Source organism: Oratosquilla oratoria, chromosome 6, assembly GCF_046742065.1.
Source record: "Oratosquilla oratoria isolate Oo_2021 chromosome 6, ASM4674206v1, whole genome shotgun sequence".
Lineage (NCBI taxonomy): Eukaryota > Metazoa > Arthropoda > Malacostraca > Stomatopoda > Squillidae > Oratosquilla > Oratosquilla oratoria.
In genome coordinates this window covers 14987495-15002494 of record NC_134782.1, presented here as the reverse complement: position 1 = coordinate 15002494, position 15000 = coordinate 14987495, and the positions used below count along the sequence as shown (strand labels likewise).

The 15000-nt window shown below is 41.4% G+C and overlaps 1 protein-coding gene across 5 annotated transcripts in view; it reads right to left on the bottom strand.

Moving 5' to 3' along the window:
- The window catches only part of LOC143026311 (glutamate-gated chloride channel-like), a 271860-nt gene that overhangs the window by 166819 nt on the left and 90041 nt on the right, over window positions 1-15000 (bottom strand). For all 5 annotated transcript variants that reach the window (XM_076186479.1, XM_076186483.1, XM_076186480.1 and 2 more), the window contains exon 2: window positions 5696-5789. In XM_076186479.1, the coding sequence (XP_076042594.1) occupies window positions 5696-5772 (77 nt within the window). In that variant the 5' untranslated portion in view covers window positions 5773-5789. The remainder of the gene's footprint in view (window positions 1-5695; window positions 5790-15000) is intronic.

Sequence of the window (15000 nt, the reverse complement as noted above, 5' to 3'; positions counted from 1 at the left end):
CTTCTCAATACACATTAATCACCTCTAGCCAATTACAGCATATCTTTATTAATCTTTTTTCGCATTATGACGTATCTAAGTCTTTCATTGTGGCTAAGAACGGATAACTTGACTCAGTTGAGAGGATCTCACTGTGGCCGAAGGATTAGGCACTCGATCTCAGTTCGAAAGAACCTCTACACTTCTCAGGACCTATCAGGACTCTCTTCATCCTTTCAGACGTCCTGTTCAACAGAAGAACATGACTGAACTCCCAAAGTCCACCAAAACAAATATTCTGGAGTATTATTTCAAAAGCGGCCTTGCTGTGGATGTGCTGTGTCTTGCGACACTGCTTCTGACCCAGGGCAGTGGACAGGATGCAGGGATGACCCGTCATCCAGTAGGTGCCAAGATGAGAGGGAGGGTGGAGGGTGGAGGGTGGAGGGGAGTGGAATATGTAGGGGATGGAATGGGTGGGAGTGGTTTCTATGCCTTTTTCTTTTTGGCTACCCCCCGTGTAAGGGGGAAAAAAGCCTTTGGTATATGTATGTATGTATGTATGTATATACCATTTTTAAAAGTGCATTCATAGAGTCCTCATGCAGGTTTTAGTTTTCTGAAATGAAATGTATAATCTTGGGAATTATTCATCTTCGTCTTTATATATCTTTAACAAAGCGTTCACGGGGTGGGACACCAACGTGGTTTTAGAAAATTTTTGAAAACCTGGGATACGTGTCTGGCTTCGGCTAAACGTTCACAGTCTGAGTTAGAAATCTGGCTTTAGCAAGAGGTTCAAAGCCTGTGATACAAACCTGACTTTCGCCAAACGTTTCAAGGCTGTGGCGCGAACGTGGCTTTAGGAAAACGTTCACGGTGTGAACATAAATCTGGCTTTAGCAAAATATTCCCCTCCTTACTCTGTTACAGGGTTATCACACTGGGCATTTTTCCTCCAACATTCTACCTCCAACCCCCTTTTGGATAACTAGAATATGACTTCGCTAACAGAAGCCTAGACTCCTCTAAGAACATTGCAACATTATATCTAACAATCCCACAGGTATATAATCTCTTATTTCATCATTCAGCTTTGCTATATACGACATAAAGATAACTTGATATTTGGAGATTAAAAAAAAAAAAAAAAAAAAAAAATAATGTAACCGAAGTCGTTTTAACACAAACGAACTCTAAACTGTCGACGCTGGCGAAGTCGATGGATGCCCAGTGTGATAGTCCCTTCAAGACACTCCCGACGTCTTCACGAGCGATGAGTCACATGACCCGCCATCCACCTCTCCCTACCAACCACCTTCAGCCTAGTGGATTCGGAAACCATTCGTAACCTTAAATTCCCCACACAAATCATCATCGCTAAATCATCATTCTATCCGATTGATCTCATGAATGATGTGGACCCGGCTGGGAGGGGTACCCAAGCGACTCGTATCGATATCCCGAAGAACGTAGGTATCTCAAGTCACACTCAAGCCCTACGAAGGGGTACATGGATTCCCCGAGTAGGATCTATGTCGCCCTCGACGTCTGAGTGACAAAGGTCTCGTTCGAAATGGCTTCGGAGAAAGGTCCTACGCTCTATTTTGTGGCAGATCTCTCTATCACCTCACGTTAGGGAAGATGAGAAAAAGAGGGACAGAGATTTACAGGTTTAAGGGGAAAAAATGAAGATGGATTTACAGGGGTATGCGTGAAGAGAGAGAGAGAGAGAGGGGGGGGTGAGAGTGTGTGTGTTTGTGTGTGTGTGTGTGTGTGTGTGAGAGAGAGAGAGAGAGAGAGAGAGAGAGAGAGGGAGGGAGGGAGGGAGGGAGAGAGAGAGAGAGAGAGAGAGAGAGAGAGAGAGAGAGAGAGAGAGAGAGAGAGAGAGAGAGAGAGAGAGAGAGAGAGAGAGAGAGAGAGGTGAAAGAGAGTGAGTGAGTGAGTGAGTGAGTGAGAGAGAGAGAGAGAGAGAGGGGTGAGAGAGAGAGGGGTGAGAGAGAGAGGGGTGAGAGAGAGAGGGGTGAGAGAGAGAGGGGTGAGAGAGAGAGGGGTGAGAGAGAGAGGGGTGAGAGAGAGAGGGGTGAGAGAGAGAGAGACAGAGAGAGAGAGAAAGAGAGAGAGAGAGAGAGAGAGAGAGAGAGAGAGAGAGAGAGAGAGAGAGAGAGAGAGAGAGAGAGAGAGAGAGAGAGAGAGAGAGAGAGAGAGAGAGAGAGAGAGAGAGCAGAGAGAGAGAGAGGGAGGGGGTAAAAGAGAGATTACTTTCCATCTGGCACGAAATTGGAAATATTCGATTTATTGCGACTCAAAGGCATGGCAAAATAATGCCATCATCCAACCCTGATTTATTCAGACGGTAAGTTTGAGACGTCGTCCTTCGTTCTTTGTCGAAATAAACCTAATCATAGCTTTGCTACGGAGCGATCGAGTGCCATGGAAATGAATAGGAGAGACAGCGACAGCCAACAGAAAAAGTACATCTCGATACGAAAGGGTCTATTTGATATAGGCTCCCTCGCTACCGAGGAACGGGTTATGGAAATGGGTTAAATATTTACTTCTCTCTCTCTCTCTCTCTCTCTCTCTCTCTCTCTCTCTCTCTCTCTCTCTCTCTCTCTCTCTCTTCATCTATCTCTCCTTCTCTCTCTTTCTGTCTCTATCTCTTTCTAAAAAATGGATGAAAGAAAAAAAAAACACATATAAAACGTTTATCCAACTGTTAGCTTCACTGCTACTAACACTTCAGTTCCCTTCAGTGAAATTGTCATTCATTTACAACTTTCTTCACTTTCTTTCTTTAATTGTATTATGGTAAGTCACTCGTCTCAAGGCCCCATGCCACTCTCATATTGTAAGTTTTTAGTCAAGTTCCATTATTCAATAATGAAGGGGAATTAAATGATATTGATTTTTCTTATCTTCTTCCTAGTAATACACTTGGTTCAAACTACACCAAGGGACTTCCACCCAGGATCCCTGTTCATCCCACCAAGCCACTTCTGCTCCGACGTCACTATTTAATTCAAACAATATCTTTTCACTTTTCAAATAAGTACCACCCTTTAAGGGCGTGACTTTACCTCCATGCACCAATAATTTTTCTCCTCCTCCAAACTTATTCTCCAATCAGAAAGACTGTTATACTGTCTCAAGCGATATTGTTTACGCAAGCAGTTTGTCGCAGCAGAACGAGCTCTGTGTTTACATTCCCAACATCAACACCTCTCGATATCCTAATCAATATTTACAAACATAAGACGGTAAGCTAGAATATGCAACTCTCTGCAACTTCCAGTCGGCCATTGTATCATAACAACTGGGTAAAATTTACATATCGTTTCACCTACCCCTCGATCTACCTAAATGTCTACCTCTATCTACCGGCCTCTTACACCAACCCACAGGACTCCAGTATGTCCTTGATGTGCGTTGTTAAAAAAAAAAAAAAAAAAAAAAAAAAATATATATATATATATATATATATATATATATATATATATATATATATATATATATATATATATATATATATATATCCTGATTCTATTTCCTGCCCGGCATCAGCTAACGTTCTTCATCTGAGGAGGGGGCTAGGGATCAATGGAAGCCCCACTTGATCACAGCCACATAGTGTACAAAAACGCTCCTCATTTGAATATCATCGGCTAGCGCCAGCCACGACATACTGTAGATCCAAAGAATATTCACGTTTCTTACGAAGAAAAGAAGGTGAGGGATCTACGACAGGAGGCGCTGAGTAGCTGCGGCCGAGGCCGTCACTTTTGCCCTTTAGGGATTGTTGGGGCAGGTCACAGTTACTGCTGGGAATTGGAGAGGATTGCGAGACTCGAACCCGCGAGTAAGCGAATGCGAGACAAACACGTACGATGACTATCGCCGTCTTAAATATCGACAACGAGGACAGAACCCACTTTCAGATTGTTCTGCCATGGTTCCCAGACCCGGAAGGAAGGTCGGAAGGCCATGTAACGATAGCCAAGCAGAAGTAGGATATTTGTATAAAAAAAAAAAAAAAAAAAAAATTGGGAGGTAAAGTTTGCAAAATTCGACTCAACTGAGCTCCGGGAAGAAGTTCTGTTAATGGCGCGCGTCTTTGCCTTCGTACCAGGATGCATTTCAAATGGCAGACTTGCCGCGAGTTAAAAGCGCGATGCTCCATCGATTTCCGATAGACGAAAGGACAAGGTAGAGATTGGCGCGGGCGAGAATGAGTCTGTTTACGCAAATTCTCGTCTCCGGATTCCGTTTTCTTCAACTGATTCTTCCCAACCGATGTCGTCGTTATCTCTCCTGCGAATGGCTCTGTGGCCCGTTTCCCTTTTCCACGTGATTATTGTTCACGACATTTCCACGACGGGGCTGGTTAATCTAAGGAGAATTTAATTTAACTTTTTCGTAGCAATTTGGGTCATTTCTTTTAGTATATGTTGCTGATTCGGTTTAATGTCGCTAACTTCCCCTATTAGGAGGCTAGGATGGTGCCCTTTACAGAGGACTTCGTGGGGGTAGAATTTAATGAACCATGCCCTTGGTCCAACACGCTGGGGGCAAGATTCGAACTGCCGTCACCTCAACCTACGGCGCATGTAGCGACGCTCTAAACTGGTCGGCCAGCGATCATCCATTTTATTTATTTATTTTTGTATATAACTATAAATAACATTTCGCTTATTCGGTTTCAGAGTCTAGATTTTATCTAGTGTTGGAAATATCGGCTTATATACAGCGGCAGTAAGATTTCCACTGTTTCCTCCACTAATATCCAATTGAAAACTCTCGTGAAATGAATAAACCTTTCTCTAACATTTCTCTGTCATCAGGAGAGTAAACAACGACAACCAGCCACTACCGCTTACAAAAACAGGCCACGGCATAGCCTTTTATATAAAATATCTAAAAAAAACAAAAAAAAACAACAACTATCAAATCTGTCCTCTCCAATCTTTATACACTAGAATTTGTTTTAAAACGCTTGCCTTATGATTTAAAATATCGCTGCCTGGTATTAAATGAAAACGTCTAGCACTTTCTGCAGCATTCATACTCTTCATCACATACTCTTTTCATGATATTTGTATTATCTACAAAGTGTCATGTTCTTCTAGGCATCATGTTGCGTATTTAATAATTAGCCTACTTCATGAAACTGTTGAACGCTTTCATATTTGCATCATCTACAAACAAGCATCTTGTTCCAATCATGCTGTGTGCATAAGAATAAAGGCGACTGCAAAGGACCATAAGGCCTACACCAGGTAGTACCATGTCCATTACTACTTATCATCTCTATCCATTAATTTATCTAATCTTTTCTTAAAGCAACCAGTTGTTTCAGCGCTTGCTACATGGTTATTAAGTCTATTCCATTCGTTTACCACTCTATTAAACCAGTTCTTACCTATTTCCTTCTTAAACCTAAATTTGTGTGCTTAACTCACTAAACTCCGATGACAAGATGTCTTGTCATTTGGTCAAATAAAACAAAAAAATCATAAAACACCAAAATGTTTGATCAAACAGCACCAGAAAATTATGACGTCAGTCCTCGCTTCGCTGCGAGCGAAGCGAGGACTGACGTCATATTTTTCTGGTGTTTGATCAAACATTTTGGTGTTTTATGATTTTTTGTTTTATTTGACCATATGACAAGACATCTTGTCATCGGAGTTGAATGGGTTAATGTACTTGTACTTACTTGGCTTGGAGGGTTAATGAGACTAGGAGAAGGAGCAGAATGCTTCTACCCTTCTGGAACCAGTAGCTCCCCGTCATAGTGGACGTTGCGTGAACTGTGAGATAAAGAAAGCATCAGGTTAGTTAAAAGACGGGACAGCAGTTAGTCGAGCACTTCTGTCTCCGCAAAACACGTTCCATATTTGCATCTTAGGTTTTGAAATTCACAGACTGAAAAATGGTATTTGATGCTGCAGAAAATTTATTCATACAAAAATTTACAGATGAGCTAATGTAGTCTGTGTGTGTGTGTGTGTGTGTGTGTGTGTGTGTGTGTGTGTGTGTGTGTGTTTGTGTGTGTGCGTGCGTGTGTTAAAACAGATATATAATGACTCATACAACTTGTATAATGTATTACTGTGTATTTCCTACGTGACCTTTTTATGTTGTCAATACATGAATATGAATGTAAATTAAATATTTTGAATATGAATATTCAAATTGCTCATGTTTTATTCACAACAAAGCATTTCATTTAAGTTGTACGCTCGCCGTTTGACGTTAGAAAAGCATATCATTGATTGCATGGGCAATGTTAAAGACAGACGAGAAATTATTCTATACAGAATGAATTTATCGTGCAAGTCAATAAATGCTAATATTCAACTCTGACTATTAAACAAAAATAAAAACTTCATGAAACTTGAACTGATTGGACGTCATAAAACATCCACAACATCACGGAAAATATTCATTTAAAAAAACATCATGAGAGAACGGAGGTTTTGTTAATACGACGTTTTGCTTGTAATAGCTTTCCCAATTACACTGTCGTGGTACAATTATCTGGGATTAAATAGGCAGATCTGGGGAACGGGGGGGGGGGGGATAGCTTTAACAAAGACTCCGTCCTTATATATATATTTTTTTTTATTTGTCGGCAACTGATAATTACATACATGTAATCAATAACCAAGGTATAGCTATAACAGAATGATAGACGTTGATATCCAAATTACTACAAATCAAACTTGAATGTTAAGTGTAGTTTGATGATACTGCAAAAGATAGATGGATAAAAAATTGTCGTGAAAATACAATATCATAGAAAATATCAATTAACTGCAACATAGTTACGATAAAATGTTGGACGTTGTTATCCTAAATCCTACAAATTAAAACTGAATGTTAAGTGTAGTTTGATGATACTGCAAAAGATAGATGAATAGAAAAGTGTCGTGAAAATACATTATCATAGAAAATACTAATTAATTACGACATAGTTACGATAAAATGATGGACGTTGTTATCCTAAATCCTACAAATTAAAATCGAATGTTAAGTGTAGTTTGATGATAGTGAAAAAGGTGAATGAATAAAAAAAATTGTCGAGAGAATATTTGCAAGGTCTTGTTAGCATATAACATATACCAAGGGCTTTTTCCCCCTTCCAAGGGAGGTAGCCAAAAAACAAAGGCATAGAAACCACTCCCACCCATTCCATCCCCTACATACTCCACTCCCCTCTACCCTCTTTCCTCCCTCTTATCTTAGCACCCCCTGGATGACAGGTCATCCATGCATCTTGTCCACTGCCCTGGGTCAGAAGCAGTGTCGCAAGACACAGCACATCCACAGCAAGGCCGCTTCATTAATTCGGCGAACCCCCCCCTCTCCGTCCCCTCATGCAGAAAAGGAGAAGACGGGGAGAAATCCCTTCGGGCTGCGTCAATTTATTTCTCATACGTACTCCCTCACCTCCCATCCTCCACTCACTCCCCTTGATGTATCACAGCATCATCCATACACAACCATTCACCATTCACCCCTACCGTCTGTCCTCTCCCGTCCTTCCTATGAAATTTAATAATTATGTACAGATATGTATGTAGTAGATAGTGCGTTTGGGCCTCAATCGGGTGATAGGAAAACATTCGGAATCGTACCCTGTCATGGTTGACTGGAGTTTATATCCTTTGTCATAATCCAATTGAGTTGTTACCAAACTTTTCTGCTTATACCAAAGTACTAGTTACCAAGTACTGGATCATTCATAGAAAATAATGTAGGATTGTAACAAGACGTGTCAGCAATGAAGGTCTTATATCTATAACCTCCTTTGTCTCGCGCTCTGCGAGTACCTGTTGTACACATCGGACTTATGATTTAAAATGTCGCTCCCTGGTATTAAATGAAACTTTAATGTCTGAATTATTAAGATCAGTAACGTCAGAAAAGTGTAATAAAGGTTAAAAATTCACCATTATTAATCATTCATGTTTTATCTTTCAGTAATTTTAATATGATGTATACAATTTGTGTGTCATCCCTGTATATTTCTTTTTCAAAATAGTCGTCTCACACTTTCTGTTCTACAAAAAAGTTTCTTAATTACTATTGACTGGGAATTGATACTTCTTTCATTATGAACCAAATGTCAATTTGATAAGGTCGTGTTAAGCATCGGAGAATAGAATATTATCTACATTGTAACAGACTGATCATGTAGTCTGTGTACCAAGAGATTTTCCCCCCTGATAAGGGGGGTAGCCAAGTCAAAGACACGTACCTATTCCCACCCATTCCATTCCCCTCCACCACTATTTCCCCCCCCCCATGTATTAAAATCTTAAAAAAGAAAAAAAAATACTCTCTAATTGTTCACACAAATATTCAATTATGCATTATGAAAGATGGGCATTTGTTATATACCAAGTACTGGCTGTTGTTGATGTCCAGTTAACCCGGAATTATCAATCAATACATGAAGGAAAATCACAAATTGTGTTGGACTAAAGAAGCTGCATCATGTCTATAGTTTTTATGTGGCAGTTCATATAACAAGCAAAACACGATCGTAGCTACGAGTATAATGGTGTTGATTAATCCTACACTTTTCTAACATACATAAACCATTAGACTCTTTTACCCTTCAGACAGTAATCCGATCAGCTTGCTGCTTGTGGCTAGCGTCTTGACTACTCACACAGGAAGCCCGGGGATAGTTGCTGGTTACTCTGAGACCTCCTTGGGCTTCCAGCCAGTGAAACATGAAACAGTATTTATCGTTATCAGATACTGTATTCAGTATTTTGACATAAAACTTTTTGGATACGATGATGAGGATAGTTGCTGGTTACTCTAGGGCCTTGGGGTTTTAGTCAGTGAAAATTGAAGCACTAGTTATAGTTATCAGATACTTTGTTTAGTATCTTTTGGATACGATGACGCAATCTACAGATTTACATTTCTTGAAGATAAGGGCTGAAGACGTCAATCTGTGCATAGCAACGGGAGGACATGAGAACATAAGAATGGAGGTGATTGCAAGAGACCATAAGTCCTACATAAAGTAGTGCCATATCCTTTACCACCTGTCATTCCTATCCATAAAGTTATCTCATCTTCTCTTTAAACAACCAAATGTTTCAGCGCTCACTACGCGGTTACTAAGTCAATTCCATTCGTTAACCACTCCGTTGGTAAACCAATTCTACCCTATTTCCTTCTTAAACCTAAATCTCTCCAATTTGAATTCATTAATACAAGTCTCGCCCTGCTGTTTTAATTTGATGACCTTGCCTTATCACCTTGTTAAAACATTTGCCCCATTTGAATACTTCTATTAGATCACCCCGGACTTTCCGTCTTTCTAAAGAGTGTAGGTTAAGGTACTTAAGCCTGTCTACATAATCTATACAACACACTCCACCGATGACGTTAATTATTATGCCCGACACTTCACCAGAGTTTCTGTCTGTTGCTGGGGAAAGGAACAAACGTAATATTGGACGTGAAAACATGTTATTCAGTCAGTCACTGTTAATTCTATTCGCTGCTCTTCGTGATAAGAGAGAATGATTGAGCATCTCGATTGTAAAGTGGACGAAAAGGGCACATGTTCTGTGACAATGAATCATACATAAGTTTTGTTAGGCGAAAGAGCATATGTGTATATATACATGCTTGCATGCATGCATACATATATGTATACATATGGGTACGTATGTATGTGTGATTGTATGTAAAGAATGTATGTACGAATTTATGTTTGTATGTATGTATGCATGTACGTATGTATGCATGTCTGTATGAATGTATGTATTATGTATGCATATATGCATGCGTTTGTATTTGTGTGTATGTATGTATTTGTAAATGTACTCATGTATGTACAGTATGTATCAGTATGTATCTATGTTTACCTATATGTACATGTATGAATGTATGTATGCGTGTAATTGTATTATCTATGCACGCATATCATTACCTATGTACTAAAAAAATAATTTGTTGTCGAAATGGTCGGAACGGCGGTTCCGCCGAAAAGAGGACATCGCCGGGTATAGTTGGCCCAGTAACATGGTAACGTCTTCTAAGGATAAACGCAGGCCCCTGATTGGCTAAGAGAGTGGTGACGTCACGGAAACGGAGACGACTGATTGGCCAAGAGCGGTGACGTCACGGCAACGGAGACGACTGATTGGCTGAGAGCGAGACGTCCGCAAACCCCCGGGGAAGCCTCTGGAAACACCCGGGGAGCCCTTTGGGAGCCCTTGGATAGTCACTAGGGAACCTCTGAGAATCCCTGTGGGGATTCCCTGTGGAACCCTCAAATCATCCAAGCAGTGTATTTCAGTCTCTGAGAAAGCAAATAAGATTCTGGGATTGATTGCGCGATCTTTTGATTTCAAAAGTCCATCACTCATTAACAAGCTATATAAATCGTTAGTTCGTCCACATTTGGAATATGCTGTTTCCGTATGGTCACCGAATCTCATTAAAGACATTGACAGACTGGAAAAAGTACAACGGCGAGCCACAAAACTGATTCCAAATATCAAAAATAAATCATACGAAAATCGACTTAAGCACATGAATCTGTTTTCCCTAAAAAAGCGTAGACTCAGAGGTGACTTGATACAGGTCTTTAAGATTTTAAAGGGAATTGACAACATCAAAAGTGACCAAATTTTCACATTGAATGAGAATCAGACAAGAAACAATGGTCTCAAACTGTCCGGAAATAGATTCAATTTGGAAGTAGGTAGAAACAACTTTGCCAACCGTGTAGTTAATGAATGGAATAAACTTCCTGCACAGGTAGTGCAATGTAGTTCAGTTCGAAGCTTTAAGAATCATTTAGATAAATACCTAAGTAAGATGCTGTAATTATTATAATTTATGTTATATTATTTGTTTTTGTTTTGTTATAATTTGTCTGTCTGATTTTCATTTATTATTAGTTATATGTCAATTTATTATCATTTACTATTTACCTGTTTGTTTGTTATTCAACTATACCAATGCATTTATTTATGTATTTTAATTGTTATTTACATTGTTATAGTTTTAATTTATCATTAATATAATTTTTTTTTTTTTTTTTTTTTTTTTTTTTTGCATCCGACCTAGATATGGATCAAAAGGTCTCCTGTCGGCATGCTTTGCCTTTGTAATCCTTTGTAATCCTTTGTAACTCCTGAGGAGCCCATTAAGAACTCCCTGGAGCTTCAAGGGGAGCACTTGCGGAGCCCCTGGGGTGCCCTCTAGAAACTCCTGGGGAGACCCTGTGGGACCCCTTGGAAGCCGTCAGGGGAGCCCCTGGTAATAATAAAAGAATTCCTGTAATCGGACCGGAAACCGGAAATCCCTCAAGGGGACACGTCCCCTCCGGCCCGGTTATATGATTCGTCCCGGTGTGTCTCTGCAAGGTTGTCGAACACCATGGCCGGCACCACGCAAGACAAATGCAGGCAACGCCATTTTTGGAGTTGGATAACAAAGGAAAAATATTCACTAATTGATGTGAGGAAGAATAAGAGTTAAAAATAAGAGTAAGTTGACATTCACAGAAGTGAATTCCCTGAGAAGTACGTGTCCTCTTTGTCTCCTTTCGGCAAGAAGGAAGCTAATGAGGCGTCAGAAATCAAGAGTGTTTTATTGTTCTTTAGAAAAATTAAGCGCCTACAGGAGGAGTTTAGGAAAAATTTAGCTCAACAGCCGAGTCTTGAGGATCTTACAGATTACGATGGAGATATAGACCCTCAAGAAGAGAAGCGATTTGTGTCTCACTATCGCGCTGGATGCAGATCGCTTATATCCAAAAGTAGATGGTTTAGCGCTAACAAGTATTTCAGATGCAAGCAACCTGTACGGCTGGGCGCCGAAGGCGCCTGCGAGCGAAGCGGGCTCATCCGAAGGCCCGAGCCCCCGCATAGGGGGGTTGGGCGCAGCCCGTTGCTCGCTTTATAATATTAATATTTTTATCCACGAGGACAATATTTTTCAATAAAACTAAAGGCGAGGACTGTGGTCAAAGGTTAAAGGTATTTCAAGGCCATTATTTTAAGTGACTATGCAGAAAAACAACAACAACAACAACAAAACAGGCGATGTCCTTCGACTGAGGTGAACTTAGACCAGGCTAAGCCAGTGCGACCGCCCGAGGATCGGCGGCTTGAGGCGGTAGATTCGGAACGGAAGAAAAGCCAATCCGTACAGAAATAAAACCAGGCGCGGGAGGAAATGAGAACGGCAGGACACTGGGCGTGACAATTTAAAAGATCGCGCTGCCGAATCTAACAAAAGCAAGGAGAGCCTTGGCGGCACCCGGGATCCTCGAAGGCATCTGGGGGCCTTCAACTAAAGGGACCCGAACGCGTCCAGGAGTCTCTGGGGAGCTGACGCGACTCTAGACTCGAACGCGTCCGGGAGTCTCTGGGGAGCTGATCCGACTCTAGAGCGGAACGCGTCCAGGAGTCTCTGGGGAGCTGACGCGACTCTAGACCCGAACGCGTCCAGGAGTCTCTGGGGAGCTGACGTGACTCTAGACCCGAACGCGTCCAGGAGTCTCTGGGGAGGTGATGCGACTCTAGACCAGAACGCGTCCGGGAGTCTCTGGGGAGCTGACGTGACTCTACAGTACCTCATGGGCTACCGAAGACAAAACCCAGGAGTGTATAAACACCATCGTATGCAGTATCTGATGAATATTGTGAGTGGGGGCGGCAGGGGGAAGGACTAGAACCATGACGTGGGTCTTAAACGAGAAGCAATGGACGACAGCCTGGTTTCTGGGTATGACATTAAGTTCTGACCCTTGCTGACGCTTGCTGAAGTCTTTTATGTTGCTGTCACTCCCAAACCCTCATGCACACACCCTCCCGAAACACTTTTCGAATACCACGTGTCTTTAAGAAATTTTGGAGGCAGAAAATGGTGGAAATATTCAATGAAAAAGGATAGAGGGAGGTTGAGACCTTTACAGGACAAAGATAATGGCAGTAGAAGAGTGAAGGAGGCAAAGGAGGATGGAAAATAGTAGAAGAGGGAGAGAGAGGAGGAGGTAAAGAAGGAAGGATTGGAGAACGGAAGGAAGAATGGAAGAAAAAAAAGTTAGAGAAAAAGATACAAGGAAGCAAGAAAATAAATAAAAAAGGAAAGATGGGTGGAACAAAAGAATAAAAGGAAGAAAGAAAGGAAGGAAGGAAAGGAGAAAAAAGTATAGGAAAAAATAGAGGAAACGAAGGCGAGAAGCAAGGAGGGAGGGAGAGAGGGAGGGAGGGAGGGAGAGAGAGAGAGAGAGAGAGAGAGAGAGAGAGAGAGAGAGAGAGAGAGAGAGAGAGAGAGAGAGAGAGAGAGAGAGAGAGAGAGAGAGAGAGAGAGAGGGGGGAAGAATGAGGGAAGAAGGGAGAGAGGGAGAGAAGGAAGAAGGAAGGAGGGAAGAAAGGAATGAGGGAAGATGGAAAGTAATGAGGATGTAAGGGGGTAAGGCAAGACAGAAAGAAAGGTGGGAAAGAAACAACAAAATTAAAGATTGAAGGAAATGAGGAAGGAAGGAAACGATCAGAAACAAAGGAACTGAGAACAGAAGGATAAAGAGGAGAAAGGCAGGGAGGGCGAGGGGGATGGAGGGAGGAAAATGGGTAGGTAGATAAGGAATGATGGAGGGGAAGTTAGAGCGAAAGACAAGTACAAGGAAGAGGAGGTTGATGTGCGGTGGGGAAAGGAAGGAAGAAGAGAAGACTAGGGAAAGAAAGGACAAGGAGGGTTAGGCCCGCTGGACGGGCATTACCCAGAGTTTACTGATATTGGCCCGGGGATGGGGGGATGGGGTGGGGACCCTTCGACGTGGAGCGTCCAGAGGACCACAAGAGGTCTGCCGAAGTCGTCGTACTGCGGCGCGGAACCTTCGCGAGAGTTCGAAGCTCCTTCGGGAGCTCCTGGAGGACCCTTCGACGTGGAGCGTCCAGAGGACCACAAGAGGTCTGCCGAGGTCGTCGTATTGCGGCGCGGAACCTTCGCGGGAGCTCGAAGCTCCTTCGGGAGCTCAAAGTTCCTTTGGGAGCTCGAAGTTCCTTCGGGAGCTCCTGGAGAGAAAGTCAACGAGCTGAGGTGGAGAGTTTCCGCGAGGATGTACGAGGAAGCGGGAAATTGAATCAGAATGAATTCCCCATATGTGATAGGTTATGTTTGGTTACATTAAGTTAGATTGGGTTATGTTATGCTATATTAGGTTAGGTTGGGCTGGGTTAGGTTAGGTTGGGTTGGGTTAGGTTAACTTTGGTTACGTCAGGTTAGGTTAGGGTATGATGGGTTAGGTTAGGTTAAGTTAGGTTAATTTATTCTTTGTTTGTCAAACTTTACTGACTTCATTCCAGTTATCCCTAGAGGCTTATCTTGGAACTGTAAGGCTTGAAAGTATAGTTATGCATCAAATGTTATGTTAGTATTATAAATTGTCTGTTAATTATAATCAGAACGCGTTTTGATCTCTATGATGATTTATATATCTTTTTGACATACATTTCACTCATTTTATCTAATTTATAGAATACAGTTTTCACCAAGAAGTAAATTAAATTGAGTTGACCGGAAAAAATATGATAATGAGATTGATAGTAATAATTTTACCCAACGTCGTCGAGTTCAGAGGGTAAAGACGTTGCCTCATACTTCTTGTTTGTACAATGTTTCTTTTTTATGTTTTTATAATTATATACATAAACACAGAAAGAAGAAGAAGATAAAGAAGAAGATGAAGATGAAGAAGATGATGAAGAAGATAATGAAGTATAGGAAGAAGAGAAAAAGAAAGAAGAAGAGGAAGAAGAAGAAAAAGAAGAAAAAAAGAAGAAAAGAAGAAGAAAAGAAGAAGAAGAAGAAGAAGAAGAAGAAGAAGAAGAAGAAGAAGAAGAAGAAGAAGAAGAAGAAGAAGAAGAAGAAGAAGAAGAAGAAGAAGAAGAAGAAGAAGAAGAAGAAGAAGAACTTCCACACATTACCTCCCTCGCTCCCCTCCTCCCTCCGTCTTCCTGTCTTCGCCTC